Source organism: Dama dama, chromosome 33 (assembly GCF_033118175.1).
Source record: "Dama dama isolate Ldn47 chromosome 33, ASM3311817v1, whole genome shotgun sequence".
In the NCBI taxonomy this organism is placed as follows: Eukaryota; Metazoa; Chordata; class Mammalia; order Artiodactyla; family Cervidae; genus Dama; species Dama dama.
The window spans coordinates 41261338-41289037 of NC_083713.1; the positions used below are offsets into that span (position 1 = coordinate 41261338).

The window sequence follows — 27700 nt, forward strand, 5'->3', positions numbered from 1 at the left end:
TGTCAGAGGGTTATACTTTTAGTTTCCCCCACCCTGCAAGGCCATTCAACCATGTGCTAGCTGGAGTAATCTTTACTCACAATGTCTTTACAAAAGCTCAGGAAACAGAGCAGCAATGGCAATTTCATGGAGTACTATGCTGGTCCAGGGCATAGCTCTTACTCCACACTCACAGGCAATTTTACCATGGATGATGATAACAGAAGGCTTCAAATGCTGGCAGATACTGTGGCTACTTTGCCTCGGGGAAGAAAGCAGGTATGAGGGCTATTTTTTACCTTTTACAGTGTTCTTGTTCTCTTGAGAGCAGAGTGATATATTTGTCTGACTGCATGTTAAAAATGTTATTTCAGATCCTTTGAAATTAGTGGCTCAGAGTATGAGTGAAGAAAGAGGCAAGGAGCCCAGAAAACTCACACTCTAGTCATTAAGTCTTAATTTAAGATTTAAGGCCATAAGAAAACATTTTTAAGGCAAACCTGAAAGAATATTATTTTCTCACTACAAGAGGTATTCTGATAAAATAAAAATCATTAAGCATATCAGCTTGAAGATGGTGTATATTGTAGACACAACCAGTTTGAGAATTATTGCTCCTTTTTCCTATACGTCTCCCATTGGGAAGGAGTCCTTCCCTCCCAGGCTCTCTCCCAGTCTCTAATAGTCATGTCAGTTCATAATCCAGGGAGAAGACACATTTTTTAGTGCAAGTTTTATTGACAACATTATCTTTAATTCTGGGCTCTGGCATGTACCTCACACTACTGGGAATTAAGACTTTTATTGAATAAATGAGTGCAAGATCTGCCACTTAGTAGCTGTGGAATCTTGAATAAGTCATTTTCTTCTCTAAGATTCAGTTTTCTTTTTTCTGAAATGAAGATAATAATAGAACCATCCTGTGGGGCTCTCCTGCGGTGTAAGTGAAGAAATGCGCGGTGTTTAACAGAATGACTGGTATGCAGTATGTGCTCAATAACTCAGTAATTATGTTATTATTTTAATTTTGATTGCAAAGTATTTCCCTAGAGAGGAAAACTTATTTGGGAAAATCCATGTCCAACTGGATTTATTGTGAGTTTTTTCAATTTCCAACTTGTAAAAAAGAATTAAACCAAAAAATCTCTTCAGATTTTGGTTCGTTAGCTTGCTACAATGTCCCACATACACATCTGAATGCAAAAATATTTAGAATTGTTTTAAAGCATGAATTTTTGCCCTTAAATCTTGCATGCACATTGTATGTTCCTCTTAAGCCTTCTAATTTCAGGATTACAGAGTTATAGCATAGTGGAAGAGTCATGATCTTTTTTTAGATCATTCTTTGGTATTTTTCAAAAGATATAAGGGAATAATTTGTTCTGGTTTGGATGACTGATCTTTTTCAATTCCAAAGTGCCTTTATGACATTAAGTTTAATAAAAAAACATTCCTATCGAGTTATTTTCTGAAAATAAAGCCCCTGTGGGAAGTACCAAAACCTTTATTCACTTTTCAGGTGTATAGCAGTGCAGGGTGTATAAAGATGAGAAGGACAATTTCCTGGCCTTATAGGGTTTACGATTGAGTAGACAGAACAAGTAGGTGTTATACAATGTAAAGTAACATACATGCTCGAACCCAAGTACATGTCTTTGAGTACAATCTTCAAGGATAGATGTACTGTATATTGAAGGGTATTCCAGCACAAAGGAATAATTAAAATGCTGAGGTACAGATCTTGGGGCCCTTAGGGCAGTTTAAGTAATAGTACATAACTGTGTTAGACAGACCTGATGAGTGTCTGTGTGGGAGAGAAGAGGAGACCTCAGAGCTGGCCTGCTTTTCATAAGATTTGGACCTGAGGAAGTAGTAATCTGACCAGCACCCAGGGAACCAACTGAGCATGACTGAATACAAAGTTTTAGGAACCTTACTCTGGAAACTTGCTTGTTGGTAAGTGGCTAGAGACTAGTGGTGAGGGAGCAATTTTTGCAGTAGTTGGAGAAAGAGGAACTGAAGGAATGGAGAAGAGACATAAAGACTTGGCTGTGAAAAGCAGAGAAGAAGAGGGAGCCACATTTGGTTTGAAGCCTGAGTGAAGAAAGCATGAACTGAAATGAAGCAATCAGGGAGTCTATGGGAGAAGATGAGAACAATTTAGGTATATGAGATACAGTGTGTGTGTGTAATCTGTATATCTATTTACACATACACACACACTTCCACACCAATTATTTTACTAATATGTTCACATCTTTTGTAGGTCTTTTCTTCTCCCTTTCCTCATATTCTTTCCCATGGTAAGACTCCTCCTATTCAAATGGCTTTTTGTTACTGTTGTGAAATTTACTTAAGGAAAATAAAAAGCAAAACAAAACATTTGTATATGATATATTTGATTCTGTACAATTATCATCAATGAGACTTGATGCAAGTTTATTCCAACCGTTCAGAATTTTCCAAATGGATGTTCATTTGCTTTAACTGATCTTTAGAGGATAACTATTCATTTGGCACTGACTGAATTGCAGGCAACGAGATCCCTGTGAAGCAATCCCACAAGCAGGTGTTTTCTGCCCACTGTTATTTTCAACCCTTTCAGTGCTGACGTCAACAGTTCATACTTCTTGTTATCATTGGCTTTGGTTTCTGCAAAGCTGTATCTGGTTAGCCCGTAGTTTCAGATTAATTTTCAGAATCATTTGGGTGTTTGCACTCAACATCATTTAAAAATAGATTTCTCTGTGTTTGTGTTATCTCAATACCTGTTTTTGTAGGAGGTGACATACGCCCAGTGAGGTCTCCTAGTTTTGAACACAGTTTTAGGAAAAAAAAAATCCCTGCAATGGAAAATGCTGTAGGAAGGAGATGGTATGAAGTAATGTTATCTTGATGAATGTTGTGATACTAAAAGAGTAGCCATGGGCCTTACACCCATTTTCCCAAGGGAAGTAGGTCACCCTTGGAAAGTAGTTTTCACTGAATGCTCTAGTGAAAAACTGACAAACAGAGGGGAAGACTGAATATGCATTCGTGGAACCACACACTGTTTTTCTTTGTTTGGTTTTCTTTGGTTATCAAATTATTACTAAGTAGACAAGAAAGGGTGATTTCAGTTATAAGTCAGATATAGAATATTGTGCTGACTTTGTATGTATTTCTGAGATGGATTCTGCCCTTCAGGAGCTTTTATTTTATTTCTGGCCACACACTCATCTGTCACCAAAATTCCTAAGTGTTCTTGATGTTAATAAGATATTTTGATCATTTAATGAATACTTTTAGTAGAAAACTGTTAACTTCATTACAAAAGAATTTGATAAGTAGTCTCTAATCCATATTGTGGTGTGCTTAGCGAATATATCCAAAAATTTTTCTTGAAAGAGATTCATGAGCCCACAATAAGAATTTCTTGAGAAGCTGCAGCGTTGTACAGTATTTACATTCCTTAAGAGCACTTATAGTTAAGAAATTGAGTTCAGCTCCATTATTTTGTTAATCTTAAAATGTTTCTGCAGAACTGTGTTATTCTAAGCCGCCTGACTCAAAAAGGGGAAAAAACCTGTATTCATGGAAGAATTGGGAGGATGAGGTAGGGTACTGGAAAGGGAGCAGAACACACAATTTGTGGACTTCTGAAACAAACAACAAAAGCAAAAATACCTCATCTGTGAATAGGTGTCTGCCCCTCCCCCCACTCTTGACACTTTCAGGAAATGAGTACACAGTGAGGAGAGGAAGTAGCAGGCTGTTACTTAGCAGCAGAAGTGGCTACAGTATGAAACTACAGGCTCCTCTGCAGGGCTGACTATCTGGCTCTGCTACAGATTTTTCCTATTTTCTGCAAACTGACAGTTGAAATATTTGGTCTTGTTTCCCACTAAAGAAAGACATTGTGAATCATCTCATAGCAACAAAAATTATGTTGCATTTTTTTGATAAGCTTTTAAATCACCTGACTAAAAACACAAGAGTTGGGATCCTCAGCCCAAACCCCAGGCATCTTTATGTTAGAAGCTGAAAAAAAGTGAAAAGCATTAGTTGCTCAGTCGTTTCTGACTCTTTGTGACCCCATGGACTGTAGTCCATCAGGCTCCTCTCTCCATGGAATTCTCCAGGCAAGAATACTGGAGTGGGTAGCCATTCCCTTCTCCAGAGGATCTTCCCAACCCAGGGATCAGAGGCTAGCAAGGGGTTAAGGAGCTTTGTCTTCTCAGGAGACATAATTGAATGTGTAGTTTGCAGCCCTGCCAAATTGCTAAACCTAGATTTCTCATATTAGATAATGTGTAATAAAAGACAGCTGTTGCCAGCATATGCTGTTTGTTGCATACCAGTTCCTCATTAAAGAGTTTTGGAGTCATCCCTCCAGCCCTGAGAAAAGACTCGGGTTGGGAGGGCGGTCTAGGGAGCAGAGACTCCACTGGTCAGATTCTAGAAGAAGGCTGCTCACTTCAGGGAAAGGCTGCAGACAAAACTTGTTCTAAAGTGTAAGATCTTTGATAAGACCTCAGACATACTTCTTTTCACGTAGACAGATAGTTTGGTCGAACCCTAAGAACATTCCTTTGGTTGAACCCTAAGAACATTCCACATCGCCTGAGTCTGAGAGTTCAGATAAAAAACAAGTAGGTACTGTGTCTAGATGTGGCATGTGTCAGAGAATTTGATGGTGCCTCATTTATTTAAATTTTTTTTTTTTTAACTTAAATGTTAGGTGCCTATGACAGGCTCATTGCTGATCCAGACTGGAAATTAATTTATAATTTGATTTAGTCTGATTTTTTTCTTTTTCTCACTGAACCCGAGTCAGTCCACAAGAACTGAGTTTCTTCTCTGCATCTCATGTTGTGCTAGGTAGAAAATTCCATTTTAATCTAGTCAATTAGCTAGAGTAGAACTGTTAGCCCAAGAGAGGTGGGGAAATTTCCTTTTCTGCAGACAACTTGGATTTGTCTTGTGGACTTAATTTTGTATTTGAATCTATCTAGAATGATTTTTTTTTAATTTAGAAGGCAGGTTAATGGAGGATGAGATGAAATCTTGAGATTCTCATCAATGCTATGATTATTTGCTTAGCAAATGTGTACTTAAAATTGATGAGGAAAAAGTCTCAAAACTTTAAGAATTCATTAATTCCTGTTAAATGAATGAAAATGAACTATTCATTCATTTAGCAGTTGTGTATTTAATGTTAGGTGTCTATGATAGGCTCATTGCTGATCCAGAGTGGAAACTAATTCATAATTTGATTTAGTCTGATTTTTTTGTTTCACTGATGACCCATGTCAGTCCACAAGAGCTGAGTATCTGCTCTGCATCTCATATTGTTCTAGGCAGATATTTCCATTTTAATCAGGTCAATTAGCTAGAGTTTGACTGACTTTGTTTTCTATTAGTCCTTTTGCTATGGTTCTTGCTGTTTTAGAAGTCAGTTTTTTTTTTTTTTAATCCTTGTTTGTTTTCTTTCATTAAAATTTTATTTTATATTTTTAAAAGTCTACCCTTGAGCTTTTCCTATGAATATTTAATTTAATGGACAGATTTGAAGACTCATATAAATCTTTGCATCTCCCACTACCACTTACTTGCTTGTATTGTTATCTAGTAGTTTACTTTTGTTTTTCTGTTTAGCTGTTTATATGGTTCCATTCTATTCCAAACCCTGTGCTAGGTGTTGGGGTAGAAATAAAATGAATACATCCCTCAAGAGGTCCAAAGCCTACAAGTAATTATGAACAGAAGTGAGGTGTTTAATCCCATCTGCCTTCATATAAGTACACATATATGCTTCCACATATATAAATATATGCATAATCTGATGAGTATTGATAGCAAGAGTAATATTTTTAAATATAAAGACTAGTTATGATTTACAGATAGCATGATATGACCTACCTAAGTAGTTTACATCCAAAATAAGGATAAAAGCCAAGCAAATGGAAATAATGAAAATAAAAAAATATGAGTATAGTATAGTTGAGAGGTTGAGAATGTTTGGGCATATCAAGTTTATTGCTCTCTTCCACAAGAAGGCAGCCCACTGCATAGCTGAATGGTCCCCACTCTTGTTAACGGCACTTATCAGGACAAAATCAGGCTGAAACAAACCACACAAACTGTAATAGGCCTTCCGCAGTTAGTCCTTATAAATTAAAAATAGATTGTTGTTCACTCGCTAAGTCGTGTCTGATTCTTTGTGACCCCATGGATGGCAGCATGCCCGGCTTCCCTGTCCTTCACTGTCTCCTGGAGTTTGCTCCGATTCATGTCCATTGAGTCAGTGTTGCTATCTAACCGTGTCATCCTCTGCTCCCCTCTTCTCCTTTTGCCTTCAATCTTTCCCACCATTAGGGTTTTCTTTTAAGCAAATATAGAGAAATGTGGGTTTTTTTTTTTTTTTTTTTTCGGTTCTGAGCCTTCTCTTGTTGTAGTCTTCAAGAGGATATAAATGATTTGCAGTCCAGAGCTAATAAAAGAGGAAAGTATAATAAGTTTATTATTATTGTAGGAAGACATCAGTTTTTCATTGGGTTAACAATACTGACCAGTGGCCAAATTCTGAACTCTGAACCATTCAAGAAAATTTGTGAGAATGCTGGCATTTTGTACTTGGTAATTCAAATTCCTTACAGTGATGTAGCTTCTCTAACAAATGCCTTAATGAAGATTTCATTTGTGCATTAATTTCTTCTGCATACTTTTCTCCTTTCGGCTGTTATCTTCTATTTTACTTTTATTTGTTTGGACTCCTGCATTACCTCCTGATATTTTCTGTAGTCATTGATATATAAGAAGCATAATAGGCTGCCACTTAAATAAACACCTTGGACTAACCAGTAGCATGAACTTCTGTTTTGGAACATTGGACCAACACTTGAGAAAGAGCTGATTAACATTTGTTAATGCCTAAGCAAAGAACCAACACAAAACACACAAAACTCACTATAATTACCTTAAAAAAAGAGATGACACCTTTCAGCAACTTTTCCTTTATTTATAATGATAGACTGTATCCTGGAAGCTTATCTCTAAATGATCTCTTCCCAAAACATGCAGAGAAGTAAAGTGAAAGTGTTAGTTGCTCAGTCCTGTCTGACTCTTTGCAACCCCGTGGACTATAGCCTGCCAGGCTCATCTCCAGCGAAGAATACCAGAGTGGGTTGTCATTCTCATCTCCAGGGGATCTTCCCGACCCAGGGATCAAACCCCGGTCTCCCACATTGCAGGCAGATTCTTTACCATCTGAGCTACCAGGGAAGCAAAAGGTTATGTCATTTACAACATTTATACCATTCTGAAGTTCCTTTCTTTTCTTGGCTGAAATCTCACTGTACACTTTTAAAATCATTGCAAAAATAAATCATAAAAATAATTGAGGTTTTGAGTCCCTCATTTTACCCAAATTATGCTTCTAGGTATTAGATGATTTTATCCTTCTAAAAACAGTAACATATTGAACTATTACAATAAACAGTCATTTCAACAGTATCTCCCCAAACTATAAACTATTTGGGTTTTATATGCCATTCTATGGGTGTTATTTTTTCTTTGGATTTCAGTGTGATTATAAACTGTTGTGGTTAAACTTTCAGAGGCTATTTCAGGTACAGATTAGATATGAAGTTCTTTTTGGAAGCTTTGGAATTTTGCCACATTACATTAACTCTTTTGCCATGAGGTGTTATTATCGAAGCCTCTTTTAATCTTTCAAATGGAATACCTGAATGGTTCCTTTCCCAGTTCTCCTTTGCTATCACTGGAGAATGGAAATCACTGCCTTTCTGTAACAATTTCCCAGGAGTGGGGCCAAAGAAGAGTCCTTTGTGATTTAGAACATTTTATAGATGTGTCTTAAGGATCTTTCAATAACTGTGTACCTATATTTTTCAGCTTGCTCTGACAAGATCAAGTTCTGTGGGTGACTTTTCCTGGTCTCAAAGGTAAAGAATTTCATTTATTTTTTGGTGTCTCACAAAGATGTTTAGGAACACAGCTTTCCAGGCTGTTGATATCTCTCTCTCTCTCTCTCTCTCTCTCTCACACACACACACACACACACACACACACACGGACAGTCATATATACTACAATTTATACAAACATCAGCTATTTTTTATTGACAGTTATTTTTAATGATAGATATGTGCCAAATGTGATACTTTAATCTTCATTCCTAGCTTTTTTTTTTTAACAGAAAGCTTGTTACCGTGGAAAAACAAGATAATGGAACATTTGGATTTGAAATTCAGGTGGGCAGTTTTCAAATTTTCCAGACTTTTAATTAAGAAAGTGGCACTGGCAATGTCATGGTATTTACAAAGAAAGAATGAAGTCGGGCTTAGGGATTGATAGAGGCTGTGACTTGTGCTCTATGTGTAGCTGTTTTTGGTAGTTTTTCAGTGTGTTGGGTACCATCAAGGAAAGAAAACATTCAAGCCGATAAAATAATCACCCTGAGATTTACTCAACTTCTTGTTTCTCTTTGCTTTATTCTTCTTGTCGGTCTGAGACTGATCAGAAATTCTTGCTATCAGTCAGCTCATAAATAAGAGAATGACATGCTCTTTATAGGTGAATCTTATATATTTGCATTAGTGATGGGTTTTGCATAATAATTTCTTATACTGTGCATCAGATTTTGTCTACACTTCAGTATTCAGAGATACTTGAAAGAAATGCATTTGTGTATATGGACTGCATCTATTCATTTATAGTTACTATTACATTTGAAAAAACTAAAGCTTTCATATTGGACTTTATGAGAAGTTTGTACTCTTCCTTAGTGATAACATTTTATAATTACTATTTGAAAATACTTAAGAATATTTGGCTCTATGCGTGTATTGCCTCATGCTGTTGGAAATTTTAAGTCTTTATGGATTTCTATTTAATAGCCTAAGAATTTAATTTCTTATTTGCTGTCTGCTTTTTCATGGCTATATTTGTAAATATAATGCATTAGGTCAAACAAAGGCTTGTCTAATTAAGCACAACAGAAGTAGTTTAAGTATTACTGTGTTCTTTTTCCATTACACTTTGCATTTCTTTTAGTAGCATTCTGCATAATCATATCCTCATGCCAAACATCAGTTTTTATATCTTAACTTTGGTGCTGGCTTCAGAAAACTTTGGTGACTAATTATCAGGGCAACAATTGGAAACTCAGTGTGTTTTAAGATTAGGAACAGGAAGCTGCTCTATAAGACACATTTTAAGAATAAACAAAACGGAACTTTAGCTGCAATGAGCAGGGAGAAGGCTCTCAGAGAAAAGAAGAGACCTTTTCCTTTCTGAATTCTACTTTTGAGTTTGGTGAAATCTCTAATTCTTTCATTGGGCTTCAGAAACATAGTACTCTCTCTTATTCTTCATTGTCATGAAACACTCCCTATTCTGTATTGTAGAGACACTGTGCTTTTTGTGACCACTTCTTTTCAAATGAGAATTATGCCCAAGGATGTGCAGTGATTGCTACTGAAAACAGGAACAGACTGCTCATTTATCCTTACTTAATGTGACCAAGGAGACTCTCTTCTCATCTTTCTATAGACATATCACTGCTTCCGCCACATTTCTCCTTCATACCATAAAAACTACATGGAGCAAGAATCAAAACTGTCATTAATAGACAGCAGGTTATAGTGACCTGAACCTTTGTGGATTCACATGAATGATGGCTTCACCTCTGGACTGTAGCATGTTATTTTAGTGATGCAACTGTCCATTCCTCTGCAAATTCCCTATGGGTGTATGCTTTCCATTACTAGCTCTGTGCATTACCTATTACCTAGTACTCACAAGGCTTATAGTGGTTGTCAAATAGGGGGCATGCCCTGAGAACATTTTAAAGGCCAAGTAGAGCCTCACATACCCTTATTGTGCCTCCAGGACATGTGTTTGGGTCCTGGTCAGTGGGGCACAGGGCATGCTGGGAGAGAATAAGTCCGAGTCCTCTGGTTTCCATGGATGTTAGCGTTTTGCTGATATGGAGAGACCAGAACACAAACCTTAGATTCATTTACGACTGAATTTGTGTTCTTTCAGTGCTACTTTAGTAGGCTCTTAGGCATTTCAAATGAGATAACATATGTGAAGTACTTAGTACTTAGTAATGTGCCTGGTTCCAATAGAAGGTCAGCAAATGACAAGGTAGAATCAAGGCTATTGGGCATGAGAAAGTAGTGTAATTTTGTGTCTCTAGGAGATGACTGAACAAAAGAAAAATATCCAACTGATTAGTTCTTTCTAAAGCTTTGGGACCTCTGCCTATCTCTAACCACAAATTTTACACTTCTGGCAAACATATACGCAAGTGCATGCTACATCAATTAATGTTTCCCCTTCACTGTACTTACTTTGCTTCCTGGACATGGAGTGTAAATTCTCACTGCTAATGAGAATCATTATAACAGCGGTTTCCCAAAGGAAGTTCTCTTATAGCTTTGGTCCATGTGTTGCATGAACCAGATCATGCTTCATTTCTGGAAGGGCCTGGGCGGTGGCAAAAAATTCCCTGGCAAAAAAAAAATCTGTTAAAGGAATCTCTGATATTGATGGAAAGTAAATTCAGTTCAGTTCAGTCGCCCAGTCATGTCCGACTCTTTGCGACTCCATAGACTGCAGCATGTCAGGCCTCCCTTCCATCACCAACTCTTGGAGCTTGCTCAGACTCATGTCCATCGAGTCAGTGACACCATCCAACCATCTCTTCCTCTGTTGTCCCCTTCTCCTCCTGCCTTCAATCTTTCCTAGCATCAGGGTCTTGAGAGTAGATTACATGATCTCTAAAAGTCTCATCTGCCTTTAAGATATGGGGATTCTAAATGCCTTTCAGAGTGAATAGAAATCCCTTCAAGGTTAACAAAGTCAAGTTTCTAAAAGTTTCTTGCATTGATTGACTTCTGGTTCTGCTGGTTCTGGAAATTGTATGTCTAAAATATAAAGGAATGGACATCGGAGATTAGTTTTTCCACAAGGACGCAGTACTGGAATGTGGTTTAATTTTAGGAAACAGATATTAGGAAGACCTACTCAACTCAGAATGCTGATTTTGACTCTAAATGGAACTAGGCCTCATAACTTAAATATGTGAAAAAGAAGAATATAGATCACTGGGCCACTCTATTCATCAAACACTGATGCTGTGTTCTTGGTACAAATCGAAAGGAAAAGCAAAACCAAGTTGCTTTTGCCAAATTGAGGCAAGAGGTGAAGCATAACTTTTTCTCTTTTAGTCGAGTGGCTAATGAATTGGTGAGTATTCAGGGCAGGTGTACCAACGAGCATTCAGGAATGAAGATAATTGAGTCAATTATAATGCTTTCGAATTAATGAAGGGCAGATTGTCATTATTTGCAGAACTCTGATTTAATATAATTACTGTTGGCATATCTCCCTTGCTGGATGTGTAATGTTTCATACGCTCCTGTAATGAGTACTTTAGCTTGGGAGAACCACATAGAGATTTTTCTCTCTGCTCTTGGCTACTGTTGTTTTATCCTACTGGGGAAAGAGAAACTGAATTTTTCTTGTTAAATATACAATAGCATCAAGTGGTCTCTTAGGCATGAAAGTCTTAAATCTTAAACCAGTCTTACACTACTTGCTTTCTTAAGCCAGATGTGTTTTCTTTTAACATTTGTTTATTTATTGTTTGGTTGTGCTGGTTCTTTGTTGCTGAGTTGCTTTTCTCTAGTTGTAGTGAGTGGGGACTACTCTCTAGTCGCAGTGAGGGGGCTTCTCATTGCAGTGGCCTCTCTTTTAACAAAGCACAGGCTCTAGAGCGTGTGGGCTTCAGTAGTTGTGACTCTCAGGCTCAGTAGTTGTGGCACATGGGCTTAGTTGCCCCCTGGCATGCAGGATAATACTGGACCAGGGATCCAACATTGTGTCTCCTGCATTGGCAGGCAGGTTCTTTACCACTGAGCCACCAGGGAAGCCCTAGATGTGTTTTCTTTTTTTTTTTTTTAATGAATGGGGTCAGCTACAGAATGTGTGGAAGTGTCAGATTGGTCCTTAGATTCAGTTTATACTCAGAAAAGCTTCCCAAGTTGTTATTTGTATTTGTGTTATGTAAGGTAACTGATACTGCTTAATTTTTTTGACAAATAGATTTTGAGTTTTTTAATAGTAATTATGTATCTTTCTCATTTTACAGACTTACAGGCTCTCAAACCAGAACACCTGCTCCACAGATATATGCACCCTGATCTGCAAAATCCAGGAGGCCAGCCCAGCACACTGTGCTGGCCTGCAAGCTGGTAAGTCAGAACTATGCTCATGCTTGGGATTATTTAAATAGCAAGAAATTTTTTTTTTTTTTTTTTTTTTTTGCTGGTGAAGGTCAGGATGTGATTGTTGCTTTGAATTTCCTCAGCTCCTTTATGTTGCCAAGGTTTGGGGCTTGTGTGTTTTGTTTCATTTGTGGGTCAGGAAAGATTATTTAACCAACCATTTTAACACTTGTTTTTCTTGGCATCTCCCAGGTGATGTCCTTGCAAACATCAATGGTGTGAGCACAGAAGGCTTTACCCACAAACAAGTTGTTGACCTGATCAGATCGTCAGGAAACCTGTTAACGTAACTATCTGGCGGCTTCCTGTGGGGCTTCAAAAGTTGTTACGGTCTCTCATAATGCCAGTCGAGTGAATGAATAGGCTTTTTGTTCAGGATCACAAGAAGGGAGGCAGTGCGCCATAGCTTGGGGACTGGGTACAGACATTTCTATCAGTTCCTTTTGTTTCTCAAGGTTTCCTCAAACTTGAACATGTTGTCAACATCTGAAGTCAGAGGGCATCAGTAGCCCAAACGTCTGCGTGGGAAGGATAACATTTAAAAAATTTATTTTTGATTCAAATTCAATTAAACTGGCCCACATTCTCTTTAGACAGAGAGGAATGGATCCAGTTTCTGTGGTTGACATAATCCTGTGGTTAGAGCAAATGAAAGTTCAGAAGGGCCGAGCTTTTTCTTCTTGTACCACCAGCCAGTTGTTTTTCTCTCCTGGTGTTCTGTCTGAAAGAACAGTCTGCTCAGCCCTCCTGCCCTACCACACATACACTGACTCTGCTACTATTCCCGATTTACTAATGGGATGTGCGTTTCCCCAATAGAGATTCAACTGATGTTTCCACCCTTAGACCCTAATAAGACAAAGATGGAATTCACCCATTCATTAAAATAATATTTATTGAGCAAATACTATATTTCCAGCTCTGTGACAGGCTCAGGGAGACAAAGACTCTTCTATTGCTTTATTTATTAAGGAAAGAGATAGGTAAGAAAAGCCCACAAAAATAAGTAACTTTGATATTTAAATTATGATAACTATTATGGAGAAAGTAGAAAAAGGGATGGGATAAAACACTGAGGGAGAGGGCTGCATTTTTCGTTTAAGTGTTAAAAGTGGTCCTTTCTGAGAAGGTGAATTTTGAGCTGAGAGCGAAATGATGAGAAGGAATGGTTTGATGAACTCCTGGTAAGAACATATCAGGTGAAAAAGAGAAGTTTGAGTTATCAAAGTAGGCTTGGCATGTTCAAGGGATAGAGAGATAGCCAGTATAATTAATTGGTGGCTGGTGAATTAAGAAGAATAGAGTAAGAAATGAAGACAGAGCGTTCTCCAGGAAGCAAAGCATGGGTCTCACCAGTCAGGTTTAATAGTTTAGAATTTATTCTGATTATCTTTTATTCTTTATAGTCATCTCATGAAGTTGATTTTATTCCTATTTATAAACAAAGTGACTCAGGCTGAAATGAGGTTTAGTTAAAACCAACCACCTAGTAAGTGCCCGCACTGGGATCTGACCATCTGCTCTGGATGACAGGATCCTTTCTCGAGCTATCCCACAGCTGTTCCTTGCAAGCTGCCAATAAAAAAATTCCCTGGACACTCTTTTGTGATTCTAGTCTAAAACTTCAAAGGATGCTTTTTTTGGGGGGAGAGGGCAGTTGTGTGAGAGTAATTTCGAAAGATGACTTGTGGTGGAAGAGGACCGTGTCCAACTCTATGGTTCCTATGAGTTCAGGATAAAGGGTGAGGACCACTCTAGCTCCAGAGAAACTTCAATCTATGAAGTAGGAACATGTTCAAGGGAACATGCTGGTGGTTAGAATCAGAAACCTGTATTCCAAATGGGTGAAGTGGGCAGACCTCAGGTGTATACTTAAAGAGTAGTGGGTGGAGACATGTGGAAATCCAGAGGTCAGGGAAATGAGAGACAATTTGTACAAATACTGAAGACAGCGGCCAGTCTATGCCTACAATTCTGCCCACAGATATCTGTTGCTTGGGTAGATCAGATCAACAGTAAGGTACCAAACAGATTCACATGGATCCTCCCTATCATCTAGAGTCAAGAGCCTATAATGAGAAAGCTGATGTGTTGGCTTGCTATCATCTCATTGTCTTGGGTATAATGCTATTGGAAACAGCATTATACCCAATAGACTGGATTTAATATTATTATTTTACCTTGACAAATTTCTTGCATCTTTATAGAGTTACAGCTTATTTATCAGAATGACTTTGAACGAATCCTTAAAAAGATGCTTAGTTTTGTAACTCATACGTCATATTTATCTTATTCAGAATGATGCTTTAGTAGTCAAAATAAAGGCTTCTAACTTGAGCCCACAAAACAAATAAATCACTCAGGATAGAACAAGTCTCTTTATTTTCAGAAAGGCATTTGGTATAGGGAGAAAGAACACCATTAAATTGATAATTCTAGGATTAAAGTTTGTACACTTAAAAGTTTTGAGATGAGTCATTTGAAAGTTAATATCTCAGTAGTTCTGACCCGATTTGTTCTAGTTCTAAGGTTCGGGCAATTTACAGAGGTAAAATTTTCTAGAATCTTAAGGAAGAAAAGATTTTCCCATTTTAAGAAGTAGTTTTTTGATTTCATGTTTGAAAGTCCCTAATGCGGGTTTTCAATTGCTGTATTCCTCATGCTTAGCACAATGTCTAGAGTCTGGCTCATAGTAGATGCCCAATGAATATTCACCAAATGAGAGGTGGTTCAGCCAGACCACACAACACGTTCTAGTAGAGAACAACCATCATTGCCCTAGAGTGGCTTCTATAAAATGAGCTACAGTTTACAAATAAACCAGAGTCTTTTCTTCTAGTCACCCTCTCAAAGGGTGTATTTTTTTTTTTTTTTCATATTCTTTCTTTGAATGTTGTCAGAAGGTTTGGCTTAGGTCCAGATACTTGAAGTGCCATGAGAATGGTGACATTTATGTTGCTTTTTGAGGATAGTCTGTGCTCAAAGTGTAGTACTCCGTAAGGGATGGTGCTTGTTTGAGAGAATCACTCATGTTTTTTCCCGCTCCCCTCCTTTTTTTCTTAAAACAGGATAGAGACTCTTAATGGAACAATGATTCTCAAAAGAACAGAGCTTGAGGCAAAGCTGCAAGTTTTAAAGGTAATTTAATTTAATACAGTGAGGCAAATTTTTCATCCTTTAATGTGTGAGTGGAAGAATAAATATCTATTTGAAGAATTGAGATAGCCCTTGAAGGTGATGAGTCTAAACTGCTGAATTATCAAGAGCCATACAATTACCTTTGCAGGAATATTAAATTCTACAAACCAGGGCAAATCACTTCCTTCCTTCCTCCTTCTGTCTATGGGGCTCAAAAAGGCAACAGGAAAGCACATCACCTGAAGAAGTTTTCATTAATGCACCTGTGATCTCTTTTGATTTACATTCTGTTTGGGAAAAAACAAAGATGGAGGAGCTGTCAATTTTCCTAAGTGCTGTATGTGTGTGCAGGAAGGCCTAGGATTTTTGTTTTCTGTTGTCCTTCCATTTTGCCTCCTTCTTACTACAAAGATCAAGTTCCTCTACTCCTGTGGATGTCCTTGAATCTACTTTTGCTGGCAAATACACTGTCAACTTTGGAGAAGAAATTGAAGTTTTCAGGAGATAGTGCACAATGCAGGATGTTCAGTGAAAATTCTCTGGGCTCTTTGAGGGCCTTAAAAATCTCAGTTTCTTAGAATGTGGAAGTTCTGGCAGGCCATGAAGTCTAGGTCCACACTCATGTGCATCTTAATTATATGGCCCAAGAGGGTAGAGTTACCATATTTCTGTTTTATCTTGTATTCCTCCTTTCTCCCACATCTGATTTATCAACAAGCCCTGTTTTCTTCTTTGTCAACATTAGTTTTATATTCTTGTCATTTTGCTTATCCCTCTGATCTTTTGAATCAATTTATAAAATTCCTTGAAAAAAATATCCTCTGTTAGATTTTGATAAGAATTGAATTGTCTTTACAGAATAAATAAGATCAATGAACATTTTTATGATTTTTGCTTTCCTTACTTCAAACACAGGGTCTGTGTCTTTCTGTTCAAGTCTTTTATGTACTTCAAAAAATTCTGTATTTTCTTCATCCATTTTATATTTACACTGATTATACATTACATATTATATAATGTACATTACATATACACTGATAGATTTATTCCTATATAATAAATAAATTTAAATTGTAATTTTAATTAATAAATATAATTATTTCTAAATTTTTCTTGCTGTAATTAATGTGGTTTTTTAATTTTTCAAATACTTATTGCTATTGATATTTATGTAAATTTTAGATCCAAGAGTCTTGCTGAACTCCCTTTATTCTAGTTATATGTTTGCAGATTCCCTTGGATTTTTTATGTAAACATATTATCTGCATATAATAAAAGTTTGCCCCTTTACTCCCAATTGTTCAACTAGTTTATTTTTTTCTTCTCTTATAATATTGGTTAGGACCTTCAGGATATTGCAAATAATGACTGTTAGTTTTCAAGTTAAAAGAAGTGTCTCTAACATTTTATCATTAAAGTTTTGTAAGGAGTAAATAGCTCATCATATTATTTTTAGGTTTTTTAAAACTGTCAAAAGCTAATTTGCTTCTGCAGAAGAGAGTCTTAGTGAAAATCTTTTTTTGAAAAAGTAAAACTGGCTGTTTCAGCCTTTTGTAAAAAAAAAAAAAAGAAAGAAATGTAGAATATAAGCTAGTAATGTTATTTAAAACATAAGTGAAAAATAGGTTTATGTTTCACGGAATAAAGAACTCTCTTGCACGACACATTTGCATGTTTATAAGCATTTTCTTTGCTTTGAACATTTTCTCTTGAAGTAGTAATATACATACTTTATTGTTTTTCTAACCTAGAATATTTTCAACACCTCCATTGTCTCCCAGAACATCACGAATCTTAACATCTTTAAACGTCCATTTAAACCTCCATCTTCTTTATTATTGCTTACTTTAGAAAATTCTATCAATTTTTAGAATAAAAAAGACAGGTTTTTATTCCTAACAGCTGGTAATGAGCAAGTATACCAACCTGTGAACTGATTGGCTTGCCCCGTTTCTTATATTCTGTTCTTTACTTTTGGGTTTACTTTCCTTCTTGCCATAGTGTTTCTTTTAGTGAGGGTGGGTGGGTCTTTATTGGAAAATATTTATTTCACTGCTGCTATTGAAAGAGTTTTATAGGTAATTGGATTATTCTAAGCTGATGTTTTGTCTCCTTAGCACTTTGATTGTATTGTTCTTTGATATTTTGTTTATGAGGGCTCTCCTAATTGTTTATCTTTTGTAGGTAATTTGCATTTTCTATATTTTCTTCTAAAAGTTTAAAGTGTTTTTTTTTAATATTGAAATCTTTAATTCACTTAAAATTAATTTTTTATGTAGTATAAGATAGGATTCCAATTTTATTTTATTTTTTCTCTTTGGAAACTCAGTTCTCCCAGTACCATTTATTTTATACAGTCTTTCCTTTTCCCCAGTGGATCTGAAATGAAACTTCTGTTTTTACACTAGTTCCATATATGAATGAATCTTATAGGCTTCTAATTCTGATCCATTGATTAATTTGTTTCTCTCAGACTCAGCTATTCCACCTTTGTAATAAATATTGATGTCTGATTGGGCAAGATTTTTAGGTTATTCTTGGCCCTTTAATTGTGCACACTTTAGAATCAGATTGTCAAATTCTATAATTTTGGAGTTTTGATAGGTATCATTGTTTTATACAGATCAATTTGAGGAACCTGCTATATGTATGCTATTGAGCTTTCTTACTGACAAGACTATCTCACTAGATAATTTTTAATTATTTTTTGTATTTCAATAAGGTCCTATATTTTTATGCAGATAGACTTTATGCATCTTTTGTTAGATTTATTCCTTTGTAAAATGATTTTTCTTCTTATATACTTTATTAAAAATATTGTTTTGAGGTTTATTCATAGATGTGTGAAATAAATTTTCCTATGCTGTTATTATACTCAAACACTTTGCCAGACTATATAATTTCTAATTATCTATAGATTATTTTGAGTTTCTCATGAAGATAGTAACTATCTATTAGGAATGATATTCAGCTCTTATTTTGCTATATTGGGTAAGGTCTACAATACAGTGATGAATAGAAACTAAACTAGTAGGCATCCTAACTTTGCTCTTGACCATAAAGGGAGTTCTTTAGACTCTTTCTTATCTCTAGGGATATACTTTTCATGTTAAGAAGGCTCCCTTCTATACCAAGTTTGCTAGTCGTTTTTACAGTGCTTGTATATTATCTTGTAGCAGGTACATTGTTTTTCTGTAAGTGTTGAGATGGTCTTCTCATTTATTTTTAAAAATCTGTCAGTTTGGTGAATAACATTTAAAGATTTCTAATGTAAAAACACCCTTGCATTTCTATAATATATCCATAATTTACATAATTATAATAAGTATAACATAATTATGTAAATTGTGGTCATAATTTATACTTTTTATATACTTGTAGATTTGGCCTGCTGACATTTTCTTTAGAATTGTTGAAGGTAACTTCATTTTACAGATAGAACGGCCTGTAATTTTCTTCTCTCAGACTATCTTTTTTTTAATCTTCTTTTTTAGTTTTGGTATCGAATTTACTAGGCTCTTAGCATGAGCTGAGGAATCTCTTCCCCTTTTTGTCCTCTGGCAGAATTCTTGTAACACTATCTGAATCACCTGGACCTGGGGCTCTTTTTGACGTGAATACTTCTAAACTCGGTTTTGGTTTCTTTATAAGACTGCTCAAGGTTTCTGCTGTTTGTTTGTTTGTTTGCTTGAGCCAGCTTTATTGAATGATGTTTTTGCTAGTAAAGTTTTGAAATTTTCAAATTTATTGCACGAAGTTGATAATAAACATTCTATTTTCATCTTTTTCTTTCCTAACAAGCTGTGCTTATGTCCCCATTTTCATTTGTACTACTTTTTATGGCTTTTTTTTCCCTTGGTAATTCTCTCTAGAGGATTTCCCATTTGGGGATCTTTTCAAAACCCAGTATTTCAATTTTGGTCAATTATTCATCTTTTTCCTGGTTGCTTTTAAGGTGTTCTTTTGTCTTTATTGATCTAGTTTCACCACAGTCTGATTAGGCTTGGATTCATTTCTAAATTTATCCTGCTGGGAACTTGCAGTGTCCTCAGTTTTTGTGACTTTCTTTGGTTTGGGGTAATTATCAGCTTGACCTCTGTGAATATACCTTCCTCATCATTCCCTGGATAATCTTCTGAAACTCCTGCTAGGCACATTTCAGAGTCTTTTGATTTAACTTCCATGCTTCTTAACCACCCTTTCAGATTTTGTATCACAATATGTTTTTGTTTAATTTTTTAATTGCAGTACAATTGATTTACAATCAATTATGTTAGTTTTAGGTGTACAGCAGTGATTCACTTATACATATATATGTGTATGTATCTATGTTCTTTTTTCAATTCTTTTCATCGTTATGTTATTTTTTAATTCCTTCATATTATCTTTAGTAATGTTGTCTGTGTTCTGTATAGAATGTGTTTTTTCTGTTGAGTTTTAAAAATTAATTTTTTATTTTCAAATAATTTGTTTTCATGCTTATGTTTTCTTTTCTTCCTTTGTTTCAAATTTCTTATTCTTAGGAACATCACATTTCTCTCTCATAGGATTGAAAATACTCTTTATTTTAGTCTTTGAACACTTTTCTATTTTTATTTTGTTTGGAGAGAATTCATGTACTGATTATCAGTTTTGTTGTCTTTCTTATCATTAAACTTCTGTGGCGTTCTGGAGTGTGGATTGCCTGCTTCCCTTGCCCTCTCGGTGCCACTCAGTGTGAACTGGGCAGTGGTCTCTGCTCTGCAACTCAAGACCTCCAGCACACAGCCAGGCCTGGCAGCTTGGATGCCTTCCCCAGGGGCCAGTATGCAGCTTGGGTCGTGAGGCTGCATTCATGTGCTTCTGCCCCTGTGGGTACAAACTTTCCATGAGCTATAGTCACCCTTAGCAGCTTTGTTCAGCCTCCTTTTCATGGTGGTAGAGCTTAACCAAGGTCCTTCTCTCAAGCAGGAAACCTTTCTTTGTCTCTGCCTCACACAGGGTCTAATTTTCTCCTGACTTCTTTCTTTTTCTCCAGGTCTAGTAGAACTTTGGGTTCATTCCTGTTCATCATCTTTCGTTTCTATTGCCTTTCCAATCTTGTAATTGTGAGATTTCCGGCTCATCACTTGGGCTAGAAATGTCTGGGTCTGACCTATTAACCAGAGTCAGATTGGCTTCCCCTTCACGCGATGACATTTAGTTTGTGCATCCTGCTATGTCAGTGTGCATTGTCTCACAAAGACCCCTTGTGTGGCCACGACCTCTTCTTCAGAAACAACGGTCCCTTCTGAGCTAAATTTTCAGGGATTCCCTTTCTTGTGACCTATGATTCAAATGTTTGACATGAAAACAGCACATCTAGTGGGATAACTGAGGGAACTATTCTCTGATATTTACTGAGTTTGTGGCCCTTGGGAAACATTTTGCTACATTGAACCTTTATTTTTTAATCTGGAACTTTTAGGAAAGTTATCTATGAAAGCACTATAAAAGTAGTAAGTGTTAGTTGCTCAGTCATGTCTTATCCTTTGTGACCCCACAGACCGTAGCCCATCAGGCTCCTCTGGCCATGGAATTCTCCAGGCAAGAATACTGGAGTGGGTAGACATTCCATTCTCCAGGGGATCTTCCCGACCCAGGGTTCAAACCCAGGGTCTCCTGCATTGCATTGCAGGCAGATTGTTTTCTGTCTGAGCCACCAGGGCAGCCCAGGTGGCATATAAGTAGTAAAGTACCATGGAAATGTTTATCTGTAAGTCTCATGGAGAATGAAAACTTTGGAGACATATTCAACCAAATATCCAGTCTGTGACAGCAGAGTGTTTTTTTCAGGAAGCCACCCTTTCATGTATTCATTTAGCCAACATTTAAGGAGCAGCTTCAGTATGACAGGCACTGAACTAGGCACAGTGAGTTGAGCTGATGTGGCCTAGTAGGGTTAGATCTCGCCTACACTTCAATTTTCTTCTAATAACGAGAGGTTACATTGGTCCAAATACACCACTGTGATGTTAACAGTAGACTGAAACAGACTCTGAGGAAAATAGGGAAGCTTCAATACAAACTAAAAGCTCTTAGTCACTTTGACACAGCTGCTCTTTACACTGGTATTTTCTTGGTTTAAGTGACGACATACTGAGATGACTGGGACAAACCAACAGATTTGATACTTAAAAACCTTTATTTTCACAGAAACTATTTGGCAAGCCCTGACTTTGTATTTATAGGTAGTAAGTACAGAAATACATCTTCCTCTTCTGCCTATAATTAGTTTTGAGTGTTGGTCTTATGCTCCCCAATTGGACTCTATCCTCTTGTAAGAGATAAACCTCTTTAAGAAGGAAAAAAGGGCTTAGTGTATATGCCAGATCCCTGCTGGTTCTGTACTTCCTGGTTTCCTGACTCTGACCTTCACATGACCTCAGATTTACAAGAGCTATAATTCAGGTAGCCCAGCAGTCTTTGAGCCAGGTAGACTATGTTTTAGTATTGAAAAAACAAGGAATTAACTGAGCGAGGTATTTTATGTCTTTGACTTGTTGGTCACATATTACATTAACAGGCATAAGGAGTGCCGCTATATGTTCCTGTATCAAGGCTGAGAAAATCCGGCCCAATGATTGTTCATTCCCTGAACCAGCCAGAGTCCCCCTTAAACATTTAATGACATTCTTGTAATATTTCCTTTTCCTTTAGTCTTCCCCTTCCGAATGTACTTTTTCCCCACTCTCCCATTTTAGCCTTCGTCTACCCCTTCCAGACTGATTTGTACAAAGGACCACTTGTTTCTAACTAGGCTGCCTTTCCTTCCTGATAAATGCCCACAGGCAAATCTGAGTGGTGGGGGACCTAAACCTGGGGGCTTGCGGTGGGGACCTGAAGTGGCAAGGAAGGGGTAGAGTAAAAAGCAGAGAGAAGGGAGAAGGAGCCTTTTTGCCTTGTCGGGTGCCTTCTGCTTCGTTGACTTTCGATTCCCATCCACAGCCTGGCTGTGGGCTAGGCCAGGCCTCATGTGCAGTTGTGACCATTACAACAGCCACTTCATCCCTCCCTGGGCCACTGTTCTCATGCACAGGGCAGCCAAGGAAGGAAGCAGCTAAGAAGTCAAGAACTGTTAAGAAATGTTCCAAGTTTAGCCCTCCAAGGATATCTTTTAGAGCTGGTCAGCTTCCCTTTTTGTGTATAGAAAATAAATAGATTTCTCGCAGAAAAGACAGTGTTGATGACCCAGGCTTATAGAATGATGGTGGTATTTCTTTTAATCGAAATACAGTTGATTTACAATATTGTGTTAGTTTCGGATGTACAGCAAAGTGACCCAGCTATACATTTTTTTTTTCAGATTTCTTTCTATTACATGTTACTATAAGATACTGAATGCAGTTCTCTGTGGTGTACGATAAATTCTTGTTGTTTATCTATTTTATGTATAGTGGTATGTATGTCTTAATCCTATACTCCTAATTTATCCCTCCCCTGCCCTGTTCCCCCTTTGATAAGCATGTTTGTTTTCTATGTCTGTGAATCTGTTTCTGTTTTATAAATAAGCTTATTGGTATCATTTTTTTAGGTTCCACATATAAGTGATATCATATAGTATTTGTCTTTCTCTTTCTGACTTGCTTTTTTCTTAGTGTGATAATCTCTAGGCCCATCCATACTGCTGCAAATGGCATTATTTCATTCTTTTTCATGGCTGAGTAATATTTCATTGTATATATGTACCACATCTTCTGTGTCCATTCAAAATGATCATGGCATTTTTTTGAACATTTACTAAGCTGTATCCACTGTTCCACCCATTTTCATCTACTAATGCTTATAATCCTCATGAAAATCCCAGGGTTTAGGTTCTGTTGTCCTCATGTTATAGATGAGAGAAGCCTAGAGTTTAAAGTCATGCTGAATCAGCTAGTAAATGGACACAAACCCAAGCAATCTGCTTTTCCAGTAATTTAAAATAAAAAAACCCACAAGTATCATTGTTTCTATTATCTGTCGTCTCTATTGAAACAATGTCATTGTTTCAATTTGTTGGTGCTTCTAGACTATTTCTTGAGAAATTGGTGTTTCCAATATTCCCCTATTACACAGAAAAAAAAATCTTTCAAATGAATGAGAGGGATTGTTAGTGCTAGAAAGAAATGAAAAAAAATGAATTGACAAATCTGAACATCTGAAAATACATTGCTATCTTCTCTGGGGTTTCCTAATAATTAGCACTTTTTTTCTTCTTTCTCAGCAAACCTTGAAGAAGAAATGGGTGGAGTTCAGATCTCTGCAGTTACAGGAACAGCGCCTGCTTCATGGTAAATGTGATTTCCGGTTCAGAAACCACACTTACATTTCATCCTTTCAGTACTTCTGTGTCTAACTTGTTTTAAGATTGGCATCATTACAAGGAAAAAATTGTCTAGCATGGGTTAAAAATAGTTTGTATTCCTTTGGCTTGGCTTTTGGAGTGACCAGTGTATTTGGAGGAGAGGTAAGTCCAATGACGTCCCCTCTTCCATACATATAACACATGCACATGAAAACATGGACATGCATGCATGCATGCACACACTCGCAAGAAGCACCTAGGGATTTTAGAAGAGCAATATGAATGATTGCCTCATTTTCCTATTTGGCAGATGAATTAAATTCCTGAGAATACCTATGGCTCAGGGGCTGCATAGTTCTGAGACACTCTTGAAGCTGGAATGGTAGCATGCTTCTAGGGTGGAGCTTGTATTATTTGTTCAAATTGTGTAAGTTACAATAATGCAGAGGTATTGTGCATTCATATGGCCCTCAAACCATATGAGGGCCTTCATGGCCCTCAAACCAAAGAAATGTTAAGGATCTTTAAAACAGTAAATACATGCTTCTTGCCATTGTATGCATTCTGAGAAGAAGGGTTGAGTTTAAAATTTGTTGACTTGGTACTTGCTGTGTGACTGGTATAACCTGAGGAATGAGCTTATGTGTACAAATAATGCACTGAAACCACTCGCTATGTGGGTGTGAAATATAGGTTATATCTTTGTTGGATAATACTGACCTAAAGTCTCTATTTGTAACCTTACAATATCTGTTGGTTAAAGTGATCATCTGTTTATAGAAAAAAGATACATTAAATTCTTAATTTGGCACTAATATATGACAGAAGTTTGTGTTCAAGTTCTTGCTTTTCAGGAAATGAAACACATATGAGTTACTTCTCTATTTGTGTTTATAAAGTAATAGTCTTAAAAATATATAACAGGGTTTTTCTGAGGGATCTAAAATTTGCTAACAAATTAGAGGCACAAATATATGACCGCTTCCTGGATTTCTGTAGACTTCAGGGTGTTTGGGATATCTTTGCCTCCACTTGCAGAGGAGCATCCTGAAGGTGAGATGGGGTTTGATCTAATAAGTGTAGGCAGTTCTGTGGTTCTATGGGCATGGCCTTGTATAGACAAGGTCCTTATTTCAGGATCAAGGAGATTGGCTCCTCATAAGGCCACTGTCTATATTTTTTTGAGAGATTAAAAGAGTTCTTTAGTTTACTTTTTATAGACCTAGAATAAACATCCAGGGCATGAGATTCTACAAGCCAAATGCTCTCCAATCAAAAGACATTCATCAACTTGTTGCCAGATGAAATAAAGTAGGTTTTGTTAACAAAAAAGAATGCATTTTAACTGGTCACCACAGGGCTGACCCTACTCAACCTTGCAGATCAAATGGAAAAATAAACAAACAGTCTCTTTTAATATTGTCAACCAAGGGCAAAGGAGAGCAGCAGTAGAGACAATCAGCATGAGGTTAAAAAAACACATCTCTGAGTGTGTAATGTTCTATTACTTTTCAGGAAGCAAAGTCACCTTCAAATGATTTTTTTTTCTGGCCAGTATTACAAATAATCTCCTTTCTTTTAGCAGCATACCAAACAACTCAGATAGTACAGAAGCAAGTGGAATATGAACAGGCTGTTGGTGTGAGATTAAAATTTGAGTTTGGAGAGCCCAGATGTAGGTTATAAAAGGTGGATGACGAAATTCAGCCAAGCAGATAACATTCAATATTTTCAAATGATTATTTATTTTAGGACAGGGATGTTTTCTGGATACACTACCATTTCAAAGAATTTAAGTATTTAAGTATTCTACGAATAAACTGGGAATATCGAAGCTCTAAGATATCCTTTCTGTTCTAAACATCTTTGAATTCTCTAATAATCAGTCCATAAGGTGCAGGTTTTATAACTGTGCTTTCCATACACTTCAAGTGATGTTATAATAATAAAAAATGCAGTAAATAAAAATCAGAGGAACTAAAACAGAGAAAATCCATAAGAGGGCATTTCTCCAAGTATATTCTTTGGAACCCATTTCTATGATGATTTTAACAAAAAGTGCAGGATCACTTCAATGTAATAAATGATTCTTTTGGAAATTCTAAAGTTGCACTGGAATGCTGTTAGTTGAATTGAATTGTTTTCATGTGAAGAATTTTATTTCAATTTATTTAATCTAGACTATTCTTGTGACCATGGAATCCTTTACATGAAACTAATCCATCAACAAGGGTTTCCCAGGTGGCACAGTGCTAAATTATCCACCTACCAATGCAGGAGATGCAAGAGATGGAGGTTTGGTCCCTGGGTCAGGAAGATTCTCTGGAGTAGGAAATGGCAACCTAATCCAGTGTTCTTGCCTGGAAAACTCCATGGACAGAAGAGCCTGGCAGCCTACAGTCACAGGGTCACAAAGAGTCAAACACAACTGAGTAACTGAGCACACACAGTCTATGGACGAATAGCTTGAAAAATCATACTCTTAAGCTTATCAAATGATCTCCTAGACAGTCACTTATTTGTGCAAGCTTGGTGAAAAGAATTATTTACCCTTACTCTTTCTTCTGCCTTTCAAAGAGAAATTTTGATGTATTTACTTGTAAGAAGTGATGTTTAGATCTATTTCACAGTAGACTTTCTTTTCTGCATTCTAGGCGATGCAACTAACTGCCCAAGTTTGGATAATATGGACATAGATGAATCAACATTGCTTGGACTCCTGCCTGGCCCAGCCCTCCTGGACCGGAATCGATTATCCAGTGCAAGCAGTTGTAAGAGCTGGCTGAGCTCCATGACGATAGACAGTGAGGATGGATACCAGACCTGTGCGTCTGAAGACTCCAGTCGGGAAGCCTTCAGCCGCCAGACAAGCACAGATGATGAGTGCTTTGTCCCCAAGGAAGGAGATGATTTTCTGAAGAGGTCTTCTTCGAGGAGGAATCGGAGCATTAGTTCTGCCAGCAGTGGGTCCATGTCTCCTTTGTGTGAAGGCAACTTCTCAGGCATGTATGGGACCCTGCCCAGGAAAAGCAGAAGGGGAAGTGTCCGGAAACAGCTCTTGAAATTCATCCCAGGCCTTCACCGCGCTGTGGAAGAGGAAGAGAGTCGCTTTTAATGGGTTGTCGTGCCCTTTCATATTAGCTTATTTTGTAAATATCTCCAGATTCCTTTAGATCAACTCCACCCAACTTAGTGGGAAAGTGCAGATGGATTGCAAAACTGACATTGCATTTCATATCGGTAGTGAACTTTATTTAAACTTTTGTACCATTATGTATGCTTCTGCAATTGTTTTTTAACCAGAATGGTTCAAGTTCTAAGCAGGCAGTAGGAAAATTAAATAATAATAAATTACAAAATATAACAAATTAACTCAAGTGCCTGCTTATTTTAATGCTGCCTGTGAAAGCAAGGGTAATATTTATTTTCTAGATTAGTCATATGAGAAGTTGAGAAATTTTAGAATCAAGTGTAAATAAGAAAGTGACAGAATGTAATTATTTGGAATATCTTCTGTAGATTAATTGGTAGGGTACAAAACTTCATATTTGCTTAAGCTCAGTAGACTATGGGGAGGCTTATTAATAGGTGATTTTGAATGTTTCTTGTCAAGTTTATGAAAGATTAGAAGTGAAGATGATCATCAGCCCTTTTTTACATCCACAGTGACAATGAAGCAGGAAGTAGATTTAATAGGATGATTTAAGCTTTATAAAATCCATTGAAAGATGTTTTCTAAGATGGGTGCTAAAGAAGACTATAATAAGGTCTTTTTTATTGGTGGCCTAAACAAAATGAATGAGGATGTCTTTCTTACCTGATTCAACTTTTGCTCTTCCTAAACATTGATGACAAGTCTGGAACTCTCAAGATCCTACAGCCTTGTGATTTTTTTGAACAAATATCTAAAATTTGAAAAATTAGAGTTAGGAAAACGATTTTCCTCCTGTGGAATTTTTTTTGCATTGCTCCTCACTTT

General features: G+C 36.9%; 1 protein-coding gene across 1 annotated transcript; it reads left to right on the top strand.

Annotated features, from left to right (window-relative positions):
• CYTIP (cytohesin 1 interacting protein) lies at positions 1–27093 on the top strand. Its single transcript, XM_061135010.1, has 8 exons — positions 1–258; positions 7876–7925; positions 8180–8234; positions 12143–12245; positions 12471–12564; positions 15347–15416; positions 23641–23707; positions 26376–27093. The coding sequence occupies exons 1-8, from the start codon at positions 82–84 to the stop codon at positions 26834–26836; spliced, it is 1077 nt and encodes a 358-aa protein (XP_060990993.1). The 5' UTR covers positions 1–81; the 3' UTR covers positions 26837–27093.
• Positions 27094–27700: the final 607 nt, after the last annotated feature.